A 16,968-nucleotide genomic window follows, 5' to 3' on the forward strand; every position below is an offset into this window, starting at 1 on the left:
CACCCAGGCGCCCCAACGTAATTTATTTCTGCATTGTAAACCTTAAGAAATGTGAAAGCACCGTGTAAACAAAAAAGTGCTGTTATCAATTTAAGGTAACAGGTCTTGAGGTAAAAGAAGGCATTAGAATAACATTTTCCAAGACTCGGCAATAAAAGTTAACGAAGCCAACGACTTCTTGTTTAATTCTTTCCAATTCTATAGACGTAATTCTGCTTTCACCTTCATTACACTTTCATATGGTTTCAGCAGGGGATATACCTCCTCTTCTAAGAATCTCTGCACCTGCCAAAGAGGAAAGCAAATGTAAGACAAAGAAAAATATAAAGATGTAAGTTTGATAATGCTTTTTTCAATGTCAGTTTTTATCACCGAGAAATAATTTGATAAAGCTCTTACTCCACCACTGAAATTCTGTTTTTCTCAACTGCCTGTCAGAAATCTGTCCCTAGACCAAGGCAGTTCAACCCACCATGCCCACATGTGCTTCTCCACAAACCAGCCCAGCCTGTTCTTTCCGTTGGTCTCCCCATTGCCCACCCAGTTCTCCAAGCTAAAATCATCACTGCTTCTTCCCTCCTCCTCATTCAACCAGCTGCCAAGTGACTAACTCCCTAAACAGCCCCGAAATCTCTCCCCTCATCTGGATCTACCACCACCTTGGCTCAACAGCCCCGTCATCTACTGCGCGGCCTTCTGCAGCAGCTTCCTTGCTGGTCTTCTACCTGCAGTTTGTCTTCCAACTTGAAATCCTATAACTACTTCTGGCACTTGCTGCTCCAGCAACATTCACACGATTGTAGTTTTTCTCCCATGTTGGACTATGTATTTGCCAACTCTTACTTGTCCCTAAGATTCAGCTCAGATGTCAAGTCTTCCAAGAAGCCTTTCCCGACCTCTCCTATTTTAGGGCTATTCTACTCCTCCTTTGTGATCCCAAAGAATATGCTTCCCGCAATTCCTGCAGGTACTGCTTAGTACTATAATGATCTCTTTATAAGCCTTCACCACTAAGTTCTGAGCCCCAGAATGAAGCACAGTATCCGAATACATACTGAGCATCTAGTCTGCACTCATAAATGTTTTTGAATTAGGTCTTGTGGTCTCCAGAAGGCCAAGAGGGAAAATGACATTTATTGAATACTTACTATGCACCAAGCACTGTGCTAGGCCTTTTAATCCATATAACTACCAGCCTGTGAGATATGTATTCTTATCCTGTCAGCCTTTAAAGCCAGAAGTCAGGAATGAACCTGAATGATCTACCTGAGGGTAAAATCCAATCTTTGTCCATTATACCACATGCTCCAGACCAGAATTCAGAGAAATCCACAGGGGGAAATACTTAAGACAGCTCAAAACAACCAAATCTTCACATTTCAGCCTGCTCCAAATTTTTTTTTTTCAGGCTGCTCTGAATTCTTTCTGACTAGCCTCATTCTCATCATACCTCCTATAAAAGTAGAAACATTAAAGACAGTATTCCAGGTTCTGCAGCCCAGTAGTGTAAAGAGAGGGCATTTCGGGGGCACATGGGTGGCTCAGTTAAGCATCCGACTCTTTATTTGGGCTCAGGTCATGATCTCAGGGTCATGAGATCGAGCCCCGAGTTGGGCTTCACGCTGGGTGCGGAGCCTGCTTAAGACTCTTCCCTCTCCCTCTGCCCCGCCCCAGCCCCCACTCCCACAAGCTCTCTCTCTCAAAAAAAAATTAAAAAATAAAAATTTAAAAATTTAAAAAAAGAGAGCAGTTGGGGAGGCTTACAGAGCTCTGAAGTGTTCTGGTGCTTACCTGTTGGGATGCACGACCTGTAAACGAAGAAGGATCCAGTAGATGGTCCAACTGGGAGTGAATGGGACTGAAGTAGGCATCAGCCTGGATTCGCTCTATGAGGTCATTGTCACCCCCTTCCTGCTTGACCACAGCAGCTGCCTGCTGGGAAAGCACTCTGATTTTCTCATGGCAATCCTGGGAAGACAGTGAAGTGTTGTTGGTTCATTTACGAAGAGGGCATTTTAACATCTTAAGAAGTCATCCAACACCACATCCACGCTGGTACACAAAGCCCTTCAGGGCTGAGGTGGTTCCCCTCGCAGTCTGACTCCAAGATCTTGACCCTCTGACCATATCCTAGGATTAGCCTGAAGTAAATGCCCATCTTGCACTGGCCCCTCCAAAGCCTCACAAACCGTGTGCTCTTGTGTCCTGCCCACCTCCCATCATTTCCTATTGGAAATTCAGACCTAATTCCTTCACTAAGAGTGGACCTTTTCTACAGGTGACTAAGTGATTCACTCGTAACAAGCCAAGTTCACCACGATCACCCTCCAGAGACAAGCCTGTTCTACGGCAGAATATGGTCACTGCTCTGTACCACTACCATGACTGAGGGTGATGACAGAAATGCTTTCATTCTCCTTAAGGGAGGAGAACAGGACTAAAGGTGCACTTTCCACTTATCCAGGAGCATGAGGGGTTAACAAACCTGGCGGTTACCCCCAGCTTTCACCATGGCCATGATGATGTTCTCCGTGGCCATGAAAGGCAGCTCTTGCCGAATGCGCCGCTCAATCACCTAGAAGAATGAATGCAGGATGAAGATGGCGCAAGGTTACAAAATCACACACACAGTAAGAGATCCACTGTGACCCACAAAATGCACACAAGGACATAAACTATCATATTTATGAAGACTGAGAGTAGAATGGATCGTTTTCATCCACACTGTATTTTTCAGTTTTCTTTCTAATCCAAAGTATTATTTTGATTTAAAAAAGGAACACTGATTTAAAGAAACTTTGAAAAGTTGCTTCACTGGAAAGATTTCTAAATTGTTAAAATTTCAGTGCCCAACCTCAAGAGCCAAGGATATAATGGAAATGAACCCATCTGCCTCAGGTACTTAAAAACAGGCAAAGGAAATCATCTGCTCTGAGAGTCACACCAGAGCTGATAAATCATGCCCATAAATAGTGTAAGCCAATTCAAAGTACTTCCTTTTCTCTTTTTTATAAACGTGTCTATGGATTCCAGGGTTAGTTCTCTAGAGCTTACGTCACAACCTTCGGGATGAGCTCTGGTTGGGAAGAACTCCTACTGGACCAGGATGCAGCTCCCCAAACATACTCACTCCAGAGCAGGAAAAGATTACACTCCCCCTTCCACATGCCAACCCCCCTCCCTAATATTTTGTTTTTTAATTGAGGCTTCTTACTTTAGGGTACACCACCAATCCTTCAGAAATGTTCTGCAGTGTATTCAATATCGTATCTGCAGTGAGAAATGCCTCAGCCAAACAGATACGTCTGGAAAACAAACATCCAATTCAGTTATCTCTTTAAACAAGTATCAATTTGAGTGAAATGTAGGGTGTGTCCCCAGAAGCTGCCTCACTGACTTGTCACGTTACATGTACTACTTGACAACTTCCTTTAATCTCATGACTTCAGCTACCCCAGTATCCTGATGACCTTCAAATCTATTACCCCTTGTCCAGGCCACCTGCTTATGTGCCAGATCATATACCCCATTGTAGAGCTTGACCTGGTTGATCCCAAACTGGACTCAGCCACTTTTCCACTGCTTCCTGCTCACATGTCAAACCCACTGTTCTTCTCCCTGTGGCTCCTGTCTCAGTAAATGGCACTAGCACCCCATCACTGATCTTAATTCTCACTGCAGTCCACCACCAAGGCCAGCCAATCTGCCCCTGATTTTATACCCATATCCTTCCTCTGATCACATGGCCACTATGCCAGTGTGGACTTGGGATTTTTAAAAAATTCTCCAAATTGTTACAGGGTGTTTTAGCGGGCACATCTGATTAGGTCACGCCCTGCCGAGAAGTATTCAACGGCTGACTCCTGAATGAGTTCACACATCTTATTTCCATCAATGTCTTTTTTTTTTTTTTTTAAGATTTTATTTATTTATTTGACAGAGAGAGACACAGCGAGAGAGGGAACACAAGCAAGGGGAGTGGGAGAGGGAGAAGCAGGCTTCCCGCTGAGCAGGGAGCCCGATGCGGGGCTCGATCCCAGGACCCTGGGACCATGACCTGAGCTGAAGGCAAACGCGTTAATGACTGAGCCACCCAGGCGCCCTTCCATCAATGTCTTATTCCCTAGATTACACACAAATCCCAGAGAGCTAGCTTTAACTATGTATCCTTTTCAGATCCTAGTACAATACAAGCAAATCATAGTAACGTGAAACTGCTTTTAAAAAGTACAGGATAGGGGTGCCTAGCTGGCTCAGCTGGTTAAGCGTCTGCCTTCGGCTCAGGTCATGATCTCAGGGTCCTGGGATCAAGCCCCGGTCGGGCTCCCTGCTCGGTGGGGAGCCTAATTCTCCCTCTGCCCTGCCCTCTGCTCATGCTCTCTCGCTCTCTCTCAAATAAATAAATAAATACAATCTTAAAACAACAACAACAACAACAAAAAAGCCTATTATTTCTTGAGTCTTAGAGCATCACTTCCTCTGTGAAGCATTCCCTGACTCCTCCACCACTACTCCCCCCATCTTAGCTCCCACAGAGATTATCTTGTACACACTCTGATCCTAACACGCATCACACTGTTTTATGTTCTTGCCTCCCTGCTAGACTCCAGGCTCTGTGGGGACAAGGAGAAAATGCACAGATGCTCAAAACCTCCTTCTGCTTCCAGGCTCCTCTCTGGTCCTCCCCCCCACTTGCTATATGTAGCATCCCCCTTCTACTGACCGATTGGCACTATCATCCAACGTGCGCTCAAACCACTGCACAGACGCCGTCTGCAGCGGGTCCATGATCAGGGTCATCAGGTGACGGGCAAGGCCGCAGCACCGCTCTGAGCGCATAGGGTTCCGCTTGTACGGCATCGCACTGGAGCCTGCCCCGGACAAGGAGGAGAAGCAAAGGCAGAGAGACTTCAGAGGACAGTGAGTGCCCGAGCACGTTGCTGGGTGAGCTATTAACACATGCCCACAGGCCTCCCAGCATCTCTGCGGTGCTCCCACGTCTTCACAGAACACTCACCAATCTGCTGTTTTTCGAAGGGTTCTTCCATCTCCTTGAGGTTTGCCAGGAGTCGTATGTCGGTGCAAATCTGGGGGGAAAGGGCCACAGGCATCATCCCACGCTGCTGGTACACGGGACTCTGGGAGCAGGGGCTAGACTGATGAAGGAGGTGAGCACGTCCTCTCCAAAAGCTCCCAGAGAACATCACTTAGACTTCTCCTGGCTCCTGAAGAGCGGGGATAACAAGTAAGGGAGCATGGAAACACTTGTGTGAAACGTTGCTGAAGACAGCAAGGAAAGACAATGCAAGATGAGCTTTGATGAGAACGCTGGAGCTTGTCCTGTCTTTTAACCACCTTAATTTAAGAAGTGTCACCTACAGACCCCCAGATGGTGAAAATGAAGCTTGACATCTCGAGATAGGACTAAATAAAAGTCTGAGGCCAATTCCATCTGTCTGTGGTGTGCAAAGCTCTCAGCCCGACCCCCACAAACTGCTACCACCGCTCACCTTGTGCACAGATGCTCCCAAGCTAGCCAGCACAGAGAGCACCTCAATATCCACTTTTCGTGTATAGGTTTGTCCGGTGATAATGAAAGCCCTAAAAGTAATAGGAGAGAATCATAAGTGAAAATATTCCAGGGGCACCTGGCTGGCTCAATTGGCGGACCACACAACTCTTGATCTCACGGTTGTTTAAGTTTGAGCCCCACACTGGGTGTAGAGATTACTTAAAAGTAAAATCTGGGGAAGAAAAAAGTGTTTTTTCAAAATGTGACTGTGTCAAACAAATGAGCAAAAACAGACCTTAAGGAAAAGCTTGGTCTCACTGGTATACTGAGTCATACTGAGCCCAGACGACCTCACTGATAATATGCTTCTGAAACAAACTGTTCTTCCACCCTTCTTACTAATACCCAGACCCGAGAAGGAAGTGTGGGCCTGTGGTACCCATGTCTTGCCACAGCCTGATGGAAATGCCTGGAACAAGAAGCCATGGTGAAGCCTTGTGGCCCTCAGTGGAAATGGTCAGATTTAGATGAACCCCCTGGAGGACCTCAACATGGGTGAGACTATTCTAAACATCTCAGAAGTAAACACTTTCTTTTTCCTTATAGACTATAAAAAAATAGAATCTAGACTGTAAGAAAATAAAACCCTGGCCAGAGATAAAAGGAAATGGGTAGAAGAACTAAGGAAGAAAAAGTCAGGGTCAAATCAAGAGGTACACTGAACACAGGCCTTCATCATCACTTAGTAAGGAAGCCAACACTCATTTACCTACCTCTTAAATCCTGCCTTTTCTGTCACCATCTTGTCAAGCTGCTCTACCTTGGAAGAAAAAGACATCCCTGTAGAAATCTAGGTGTGACCAGTACGAGAACATCTCAACATCCTGCCCAGGTTTCAACCCTTGGTACTCCCTCCAGTCCACTCATCCCAAGCTCAATCTCTCCTCCCATCCTGGAGGTCAGCTTTGTCTCTGGTGCTCTCACCACTGAGTTTCCATGTCCCCCGGCTGCTCTCAGAATACCTTCTGGTCATCTCCCTCGAAGAGCTGCAGGAAGCTGGCCTGAGTGCCAGTGGTGCCCTTCACTCCCCGGAAGCGCAGGTCATCTCGGACACGTTTCAAGTTCTGGAGATCCATGCAAAGATCCTGAATCCAAAGACAGCAACGTTTCCCAACTGTGGTCAGCTGAGCAGGCCTGAAAATGACCCAAAAAGGACACACAGAAGTCTCAAACCAAGGACTTACTTCATAAAAGCTTCACTGCTTCTTCGAACAATCACTGCTACCCCTGGAAAGGGTAAGAATTAAAGTAAGAGATAGAGAAACCCGTGTAGACAAAACCAGAGCTAAGAAGTCTGAGCAAATAATAGTTAAGGAAATTCAATGTCATTTATAAATATTCAATGATTATAAAACTAAAGGTCTCCTAACAAAGTTCTTTCTTTATCATCAAGAGGCAATATAAGGGCAGGGACAATGTCTGTTTTGTTTGTCCCCAGACTTTGGCAGTCAAATACACTCATGTAACAAACATTTGCCAAGTATCCAATGTGTTCTTGGTTTTGAAAATACAGCAAACAAAACAGACAAGGTTCCTGACCAATTGAGCTCACACTGTGGTGTAAACAAGTAAACAAAGTAACTATTGATTGTCAGAAATGTGAAAACATAAAATGATGAGGACACTGGAGAATGCTACTCTAGACTGTCAGTAAAGGAAAGCCTCTGAGGAGATCTGATGAGAAGCTAGCTATGCTGTGGAGAAGCCCAAAACAACCGAAGGACTCTATAACAGCTGATGGCTTCGTTCCCCATCCCAAGTCTAAATCGATCTACTGCTGGTCTGTTTCTGAACATAAAATATAATTATGAATACACTGCAATAAAGTTGGAGTTCTAAGAGATGACCTAGCTCATCCCAGATGGATTTTCTCTATCAGGCTAATGACATGAACAGACGGCAACAGGAAGTCATACCATGAGCCACAGTAGGTCCCCCCATTAATCTCATGGTAGTTTTCTAGCTAACTCGCTGACAGATTACTGGGACAAGCAAAGAAATAAATGGATGGCTTTGCATGGATCTGTTCATGGCAGTATTGTACATGACAGCCACAAAGTGGAAACAACCCAAATGTCTATCAACTGAAGAACGGACAAACAAAATCTGGTATATCTACCATTTTGGCTATAAAAAGAAATGAAGCGCTCTACATGCTACAATGTGAACACTGAAAACATTACACTAAGTGAATAAAGGCAGTCATAACAAGATGAATATTGTATGACTCTATTTAAATAAAATGTCCAGAAGAGGCAAATCCATTGACAGAAAATAGATAGTGATTGCCAGGGGACAGTTAAGGGGGGAATAGGGGTGACTGCTACATGGGTATGGGTTTTTTTGAAGGGTGATGGAAATATTCTGAAATTATGTACTGGTGACTGTGTAATTCTGTAAATGTACTAAAAACCACTAATTAGGGATGCCTGAGTGGCTCAGTCAGTTGGGCACCCGACTCTTGATGTCAGCTCAGGTCATGGGATTAAGCCCCGTATCAGGCTCTGTGCTCAGCAGGGAGTCTGCTTGAGATTCTCTCTCCCTCTGCACCTCCCTCAGTTCACGCTAAAATAAATAAATCTTAAAAAAAAAAAATCACCACTCATTGTAGACTTAAAGAGGGTGAATTTTATGGTATGTGAATTATATCTCAATAAAGCTGCTTCCCCTCCCTCCCTTTTTAAAAGATTTATTTATTTGAGAGGAAGGGAGAGAACAGGGAGCCCGATGCAGGGCTGGATACCAGGACCCTGAGATCATGACCTAAGCCACAATCGAGTCAGCTGCTTAATCGATTGAGCCACCCAGGCACCCCTCTTTTTTTTAAGTAGGCTTCACGCTCAACATGGGGCTTGAGCTCACAACCCTGAGACCAAGAGTCGCACGCTCTACTGACCGAACCAGCCAGGTGCCCCAAAGCTGCTTCTTTTTAAATGCAGGAGCTGACCTAAATTGAGGTGATACCTATGCATCATACCATTTTCTGAGTGCCTAACGCCTGCTAACTGTGGCAGCAGATACCCTCATCACCCTATACCCAAAGGAATACTGGGATGCATGCATTCTCTGCGCACTCTCCAATACTCACAGGAGAGGAAGAGGAGTTGCAACTCAGGTAATACTAGGGAGTCAGCAGAAGGCAACATTGGTCATGGCCAACCCCTATAAACTGCACACTGACTCCTCATGAACAATTTTTTTTTTTTTAAAGATTTTATTTATTTATTTAACAGAGAGAGTGAGAGAGCACAAGCAGGGGGAGGGCAGAGGGAGAGGGAGAAGCAGGCTCCCCACTTAGCAGGGAGCCCCATGTGGGGCTCGATCCCGGGGACCCTGGGATCATGACCTGAGCCGAAGGCAGATGCTTAACCATCTGAGCCACCCAGGCGCCCCTCTCATGAACAATTTCTTCAGGTTTCTGCTACCAGTAAATGCAGGCCCTAACTTTGAGGAAGATTAAAGTCAACAGCCTTTCCTAAATTATAGGAGATAATATCCTTATTGCCGGGGCGCCTGGGTGGCTTAGTCGGTTGGGCGTCTGCCTTCGGCTTGGGTCATGATCCCAGGGTCCTGGGATCGAGCCCCGCATCGGGCTCCTGGCTCGGCGGGGAGCCTGCTTCTCCCTCTTCCCCTGCTCCTGCTCTCTCTCTTGCTCTCTCTCTCTCTCTTAAAAAAAAAAAATCCTTGTGGCCATAGCAATACCGCATCAAAATATAAGGCAGATGCTAACACACCACTACTGAAATATCATTAGAAGTTTGCTACTAGCATTCCAAAAATGACATTCTCTGCTTTCAAAAAGGATTTTATTTGATAATCATAAAAATACTTGCACATTTTAAAAATACAAAATATAGGGAAAAGTTTAATTATCCTACTATCCCATAAACAAGAGAAATCAATATTTACATCTTGGTGTAATTTCTTCCAATCTTTGTACAATTTATATGCTGTCCTTATCCCATAACATTAACCTAAGCATATTTCCATGATGTTAGTCTTACAAGCATCATTTTAATGGCTATGTATTATTCCTGCCTATGAATATACTATATACTATACCTTATTTAGTTATTCTCTTATTGTGGACATTTAGATTGTTTCCAGTGCTTACTATAAAACTACTATTTTAGCAAAGATCTTTGTATATAAGGCTATTTGCATAATTTAATTACTTCCTTGGGATAGAGTCTTAAAAATGGAATCACTAAATCAAGGAGCATGAATACTTCCTAAGGCTCTTGATCCATATTTCCCCATGTCCCCCAAATGAACTCTTACTACTATAGCTTTTAAGGTAGGGACAAGGTTCATTCCTCATAAGCATCCCAAGTTATTTGCTTACACTGTGTTTTGAGATTCTTCACCTCCAGGCTTCTATGGAGAAGGGAAACTGAAGAAATGCACACAGACTAGCCCAAGTCCCAAGAAGTAATCATATCACTTACTGAAAATGTGTGAAACCTAAGGTGGGAAGATCGGCTCGTTCCTTAGCAAAGTCAGCAAGCCGAGAGATCACTCTAGCAAGCTGTAAGAAAGACCACGTAGTGAAAAATGAGTTCAGGGTGAGCTCGTTACATAATCAGGAGCTAAACTTTTAGACAATTTAATATAAAATTAGATGTCCAGCCTGTGGAAGGCAGAGGCCTATCTTCATCTTTGTATCCCAAAGTGCCTTGATGAGTTCAGAGCAATCAACGTTTGAAAACTGAGTTGACTACCTAAAGAGTTATGAACTTTTTCCACACAATTTTAAGACCACTTATGTGCTCATGCAGAAAAAAGGACAAAGTCACAAATGTGACCCACCTATTCCAACAACAAGCCACTGGTAACTTCCTTCATTTAAAAGGCTATGTTTTAAAAAGGATTTGCTTAGAGCATTTTAACCCAAAAAGAGACAATTAATTAGTTCTACAGATCAGATATAGGATCATTTGTCTGAATAAAAGATAATCTATTTATAGTCACGTTGCACTGATTTATTCCGAAGTGGTGCCCATCTCCTATCATAGGGAACTCAGGGCTGACAGGAGACTGCTGCCAACTCCTTACCTTTGGCAAAAGCAGGTCAAATGCGTTTCTAAGAATAATCAGGTCCTGCAAAAGAAAATGCAGTGGTCTCACATTAAACAGCTTTGCCCAAACAATCATATTACATAACACTTTTTGGCCATCACAACTGGGCTTCTCAGTCAGCCACCTACCTCACTATGAGCAACCCTCTGTGCAAGCCAGATATCCTAATACAGTTGTTATTTTCAGATTACGGTTTTAAAAGCACACCAACTGGGACGCCTGGGTGGCTCAGTCATTAAGCGTCTGCCTTCGGCTCAGGTCATGATCCCAGAGTCCTGGGATTGAGCCCCACGTTGGGGTCCCTGCTCGGCGGGAGGCCTGCTTCTCCCTTTCCCACTCCCCCAGGGTCCTGGGATCGAGCCCCATGTCGGGCTCCCTGCTCAGCAGGGAGCCTGCTTCTCCCTCTCCCACTCCCCCTGTTTGTGTTTCTGCTCTCGCTATCTCTCTATCAAATAAATAAATAAAATCTTAAAAAAAAAAAAGGCACATCAACCTAGACAGCAGTACTTCTGGGATCTCCGAGGAACAAAACCCTTATGCCCCCAAAGGCCAATGTACATGGTATCTAAAATGACTGGAAAATAGTCATAGGGCAAACTTCCATCCTGAATACTTTGAGGATGTCCAGGTCAACAAGCTCTAGACCTTCCCAAAGAGGAATGCCTGAGTCTCTGAGAAGCTTCCAGGAGGAACATTCCATTAGTTTCCCCTCCTTTGTGCACGTCTATCATTGCTAACAACAACAAAAAAGACATGAACCAGAAAATCAAGGTTTAGGAAATTTGCAGCTGTTCTTGAGGGAAATAGGGGATGTATTTCAGGCAATTCACATGAGACAGTAATTGCTGAGCCCAACTACACACTGGGTACGTGTTAAAAAAAAAAAAAAAAAGTACATTCCATGTGAGGGGATTGTTGTTCTTCCATTATTTGAGTCGCCAATTACACACAGCTGCCTTTAATTATGTACCACTTGAGACTACAAGTATTTGGGGCAACTTAAAAATTAGTGCTTCTTGGGGCGCCTGGGTGGCTCAGCCGTTAAGCGTCTGCCTTCGGCTCAGGTCATGATCCCAGGGTCCTGGGATCGAGCCCCGCATCGGGCTCCTTGCTCCGCAGGAAGCCTGCTTCTCCCTCTCCCACTCCCCCTGCTTGTGTTCCCTCTCTCACTGTGTCTCTCTCTGTCAAATAAATAAATAAAATCTTAAAAAAAAAAAAAAAAATTAGTGCTTCTTTCTGAGTTGGACCCTGGAGATGGAACTTCTGGTCCCCGGGCACAGTGTGATTAAGAGCACAGCTTTGGAGGCATTCCTCCTGGGCCTACATCCTTTCTAGCTGTGTGACATTAGGCAAGTTCTTCAACCTCTCCCGTGTCCTCATGCGTGAGACAGGGATCATAAAGCCAGATCCGAGAGACTCCATACTCTGATTCCATTTATAGGACGTTACCAGAAAAGGCAAAACTACAGAGAAGGAAAGCAGGTCAACGGTTGTTTGCGTGGGGACAGAAGCAAACAGGCACGAGAACTTCTTAGAGTGAGGGATGTGCCATAAAACCGAGTGTAGTGAAGGTTGAACTGTATCAATTAACTAAAACTCACTGAGCTGCACATTTAAGATGGGGAAATTTATGGTATATAAACTACACCTCAAGAAGCTGTTGAAAAATGGAGATAAAAGCACCTCTCTTTTGGTTGTTGTGAATAAATGAAGTACTACATACAAAATGCTCAGAATACTGCCAAGCACCTAGTAAACTCTTAGGAAAATGCGATATTACTTTTTCATGTTGGACGATAAGCTGCTCTGCCTACAATTAAGTGTTTTGTGTAAGAATCACAATGCAATTCTTTTTTTTTTTTTTTTTTTTTTTCAGAAGTTACAGCAATGAGTTATAAAGGACTTTAGAAAGAAAATCCCTCTGGACAATTACCTTGCCACTAAAACACTAAGACCTTGACTTATATCCAACCAACCAATGCATAAACTGTATCTGCCAGTCTTATATTATGGAGGTCATTAGGGGCTTATAGTTTAGATTGGAAGGATAACAAAAGCAGAAGATTCCCAAGTTTAAGATGGCCTTAAAACTAAAGATCTACGGAGTCACTTCCTAAAATTAGACAAAATCACATAAAATTTATAATTCCATTATGAAGACCACGTCCTAAGTGGAAACAAAACAACAGGCTCCTACTGTATTGTCTCCAACATAGCAGGAGGTGGCGCCAAGATGAATTACGGCAGCAGCTTTCGGGCAGCAGTGACCAAACGTGTGCACGTGAGCCATCACATCATGTCGTAACTGCTTCTCTTCCTCAGCTGCCATTTTGAAGTCGATGTTGTCCAGGTTTGATTTCATCTCCTGGATTTGTTCATCTGTGATAGGCAAACCCAATGTCTACAGAACAGGCAAAACAAAATAAAATAACCTCAAGTGTCACGACGACTTGAAGTGACACTGAGAAAAAAACTGGTTCATGTTAGCATTTATGCCCCACCTCCCAATTCTTAAATTAAAATTTGGGGCAGGGCTCTGGGTAGCTCAGCCAACTGAGCCACGCCAGCTCTTGATTTCAGCTCAGGTCATGACCTCAGGGTCTTGGGACTGAGCCTGGCGACAGGATCCCTGCTCAGTGGGGGAGTCTGCTTGTCTCCCTTTGATCCCCACCCCACCCTGGCTTGTACATACTCTAAAATAAATCAATAAATCTTTAGAAAAAAATAAAAATAAAATTTGGGGCAACTAAAAGTATATAGAGAGGAGGGCACGTTTTCTTTTTTAAGATTTTACACATTCATATTTTAAAAAGGATAGCCCACTGATGTCAGAAAAGGAGAGGGGAGTTAAGGGTCTACATTGCAGAGGAAATGTACCTCGAGGTATTGTTTTGTGGCTCAGTCAGTTAAGCAACTGCCTTCAGCTCAGGTCAGGATCCCAGGGTCCTGGGATCAAGCCCCGCATCGGGCTCCCTGCTCAGCAGGGGAATCTGCTTCTCCCCCTCCCCCTCATGCTCTCTCTCTCGCTCACCCTCTTTCAAATAAATAAAACCTTAAAAAAAAAAAAGATTTTATTTATTTATTTTGGGGGGCACGCACGTGCACGGGGAGGGACAGAGGGAGAAGAATCCCAAGCGGAGTGTGCAGAGTGTGAAGCGCCAGGCAGGGCTTGATCCCACTACCCTGAGATCACCACCAAGCTGAAACCAAGAGTCAGATGCCCAACCAACTGAGCCACCCAGACGCCCTGGAGGGCATGATTTTCTTTTTTAAAAAATTATTTATTTATTTTTGAGAGAGAGCACTCAAGCGAGTGTGAGTGGGGGGGCAGAGGGAGAAGCAGACTCCCCGCTGAGCCAGGACGCTGGGATCCTGACCTGAGCTGAAGGCAGACACTTAACTGAGCCACCCAGGCATCTGAGGGTATGATTTTCTTAATGGATAATGTAAATTACATTCTAAGTAAATACCAAAATATACAACAATGTAATTCTGATCTTTGTTCCCTCTACCCTTATATCTCTGCCTGGCTCACACGTTTTGGTCTCTGGGCTCAAATGTCATCTTCTCAAAGAGATCTTTCCTGACTCCAATATGAAACATCCTTCTTATATGTCATTTATCTATCCCTTTAACCTAAGTTTATTTACAGCACTTATCACCACATGACATTTTTACAAATGTGTTAGCCTGTCCCTCCCCCTAGAATGTATACGCCATAAGAGGAGAGTTTGTTGTATTTATTGCTTACCCCTTAGTGCTTGGCCTCTAAGTGCCCAAAGTGTTGGGATCCAGGCCAAAACTTTACATTTGACCCAGATGGAGTTACTTATAGAAATGAAAATTAAGAATGCTGTAAGTGGTTTTGCCAACAAATTATGTACAGCAAACTCAGTAAAACGTTTTTGAAAACCACTGCAGGACATTATTGAGAAAATAAACACATAAACATCTTACATTCATCCATCACTGGAAAAATCGGGCTGTCAAAAAACTGCTTCCAGCCCATAGGCAGCTCAGAACCCTGGGTTCAAGTGCTGAATATACAGATTGGTGAAATTCATTCAAACCTCTCTTTGAAACTCCCAAGCCTTGGCCCTGGGGAGGATCTTGCATCTTAGGCCTGTCTTGCTCAAGACGGTAGCTACTTGCCAGATGTGGCTATTTACATTTAAACTGATTGAAATTAAAATTAAAAATTCAGTTCCTCAGTCACACTAGCCAAATTTCAAGAGCTCAGTAGCCATATGGGCAAGGCTGCGTTGGATTGTTAGACAGTAGAGGGGGTATCTCAGGGCTCCTCCCAAAGCAAAGCAGCAGGGGGCAGTGTGGCCAAACTGCTCCCTACCCCAAGCAATGCATCTTGTTAAAATGCATCCCCGACTCCTGCTTTTCCGCATTCCTCATCATCTCTTATTCAATTTTTTTTCTTAACTACTAAATTATTACGCAGTTTATGCTAATTCTGACACCCTAACAGATAATCCAAAAGCAGATTATACCAAAACTGTATGCATTTCAGACAACGTGCTGACTGGGCAGAGGAAAGAATGCATATTCAGACAACTCTACATTTCAATTCCAGCTAGAAGACGTTTCCTAGCTATGGTGATCCTGCAAAGTCTTTGAATGCCCCTACCCTCATCTATATAATGGAGTATCATACGAAAGAGAAAAGAGTACGTGCCAGTACATGATAAACTACAACACCCTATTAATGTCCTTTTCTACCCATTACTGTTATCTAAGCCAATAGTTTATGAAGTCTTTCTGTGTCTCCATTCCATCATCTGTCAAACATCTGTAAAATAGTACTTACCATAGGGTTGTTTTGAGGGTTAATGAGCCATTAATATGCAAGGTCTTAAGACAGTGCCTGGCACATAGTAGACATGATAAGTGTGTCCACTATTATTATGTCACTTAATTTTCTTGAGCACAGTGATGGGGAGGGGGCAAATCTAGGAAGAGTTTTCTGTTTGGGGAGTTCAGCTGTACCTTGGTCCCAGGCACGTGCTCAGATTGTTTCCAAGTTTACTGATGCCCTTTGAGAGGACACGGCCATCTTGCCTCTTGTGGCATTTTCCTCTGAAACTTTATAGCTCTCTGGATCACCTTCAGTTTCCTTCAACTCCTCTGGGAAGGCCCCTCTGGAGCCATTTCTGAAAGCGTTGACCTAAATAGCTCTCTATGCAGCTCTTATAAAGGACTCCAGAAATCCCATCTAACAATCCCCTACCCTGATTTTCCCTCCCTAGAAAGGAAAACGCAGCCGAGTGGAGCGGAAGTAGTGGCCTAGGAAACATGAGTTTTGTAGTGACAGTCCTGTCACTAACTACATTGAGGCACTGTGGAAAACAAAGTGGCTCAGTGCTCAGGCTCTGCATTGAACCCAGGTTCACACCCAGGTTCTGCTATTAATGGTTACGTGCAAATAATGCGCTTGGCTATCACTGAGGCTTGATCTCTCCCATATAATGTGGGAAAAGCACCACTTAGTTCGCCAAGTCTTTATGGGTTAAACGGGAAAAGATGTGTAAAGAAATCAGAGTCGCACAACAGCACGTAACGAGCGCTCAGTGTCCGTGGTCAGCAGAGTATTCCTGCAGGAATGGCCAAGATAAACCCTTAAAACCACAGCGTGCATTTCTCTCCGCCTCCTCCGCGTCTCTAACCCTCCGTGAGTCAAAACCAGGGAGGCGGGGCGCCTGGGTGGCTCAGTCGTTGGGCGTCTGCCTTCGGCTCAGGTCATGGTCCCAGGGTCCTGGGATCGAGCCCCGCATCGGGCTCCCTGCTTCTCCCTCTCCCGCTCCCCCTGCTTGTGTGCCCTCTCTCGCTGTGTCTCTCTCAGTCAAATAAACACATAAAATTAAAAACAAAAAAAAACCAAGGGAAGCAACAGGTGTCGCCCTCCTGCCCTGACCTTCCTGGGCCACAGCTCCCCAGGAAAGGGATACTCGGCGGAAAACAGCGGGGCAGCCGCCCCAGGGGCCAGGCCCAGGCTCGTCGCCGAGCCCCGCACGTGCTGGGGCGCGCCCGCCTCTCCCCGCCCGGCCCCCATCCCCGCGGCCCGTTACCTGCTCGGCCTCCGCCAGCCACAGCCAGAGCTGCCGCCAGGTCCGGAATTTGCACCTTTCGCTAAACACGAAGCACATCTCCGGGCTGGCGTAGCGGGAGGCAAGCGGCGAGCGGTAGCTGTCGTGCCCGCAGGCCGCCTGCTGCCCGCCGCGGTCGCCTCTCTCGGCCATCCCGAACACGTTGCCCTGCTAAGGGACGCAGGGCCAGCGAGGGCGGGAGCGGAAGGCCGGGGGCGGGAC

The 16,968-nt window shown here is 45.0% G+C and overlaps 1 protein-coding gene across 2 annotated transcripts; it reads right to left on the reverse strand.

Moving 5' to 3' along the window:
• Positions 1-152: 152 nt before the first annotated feature.
• ADSL (adenylosuccinate lyase) lies at positions 153-16,960 on the reverse strand. 2 transcript variants are annotated; one of them, XM_045872481.3, is made up of 13 exons: positions 16,729-16,955; positions 12,849-13,052; positions 10,628-10,672; positions 10,021-10,100; positions 6,535-6,706; positions 6,286-6,332; positions 5,511-5,601; positions 5,018-5,087; positions 4,724-4,871; positions 3,215-3,305; positions 2,486-2,575; positions 1,792-1,968; positions 153-285 (listed from the first exon to the last, which is right to left on the reverse strand). In XM_045872481.3, the coding sequence occupies exons 1-13, from the start codon at positions 16,897-16,899 to the stop codon at positions 199-201; spliced, it is 1,473 nt and encodes a 490-aa protein (XP_045728437.1). In that variant the 5' UTR covers positions 16,900-16,955; the 3' UTR covers positions 153-198. The 2 variants fall into 2 exon arrangements, with proteins under 2 accessions (XP_045728437.1, XP_064446649.1); XM_064590579.1 differs by lacking the exon at positions 12,849-13,052 and having other exon boundaries at positions 16,729-16,960.
• Between the last annotated feature and the right edge of the window lie 8 nt (positions 16,961-16,968).

Source organism: Mirounga angustirostris, unplaced genomic scaffold (assembly GCF_029215605.1).
Source record: "Mirounga angustirostris isolate CCGP_5_RB_7025 unplaced genomic scaffold, mMirAng1.0.hap1 SCAF_5, whole genome shotgun sequence".
NCBI lineage: Eukaryota > Metazoa > Chordata > Mammalia > Carnivora > Phocidae > Mirounga > Mirounga angustirostris.

Excerpts from the sequence above, each read along its gene's own strand:
- ADSL (XM_045872481.3), bottom strand. The coding sequence starts at position 16,899 with ATGGCCGAGAGAGGCGACCGCGGCGGGCAGCAGGCGGCCTGCGGGCAC. Across the intron at positions 6,333-6,534 it reads TCGAGGGAGATGACCAGAAG|GTAGAGCAGCTTGACAAGAT; the intron begins GTATTCTGAGAG and ends TTTTCTTCCAAG. Across the intron at positions 286-1,791 it reads CAGGTCGTGCATCCCAACAG|GTGCAGAGATTCTTAGAAGA; the intron begins GTAAGCACCAGA and ends CCTCTTTGGCAG.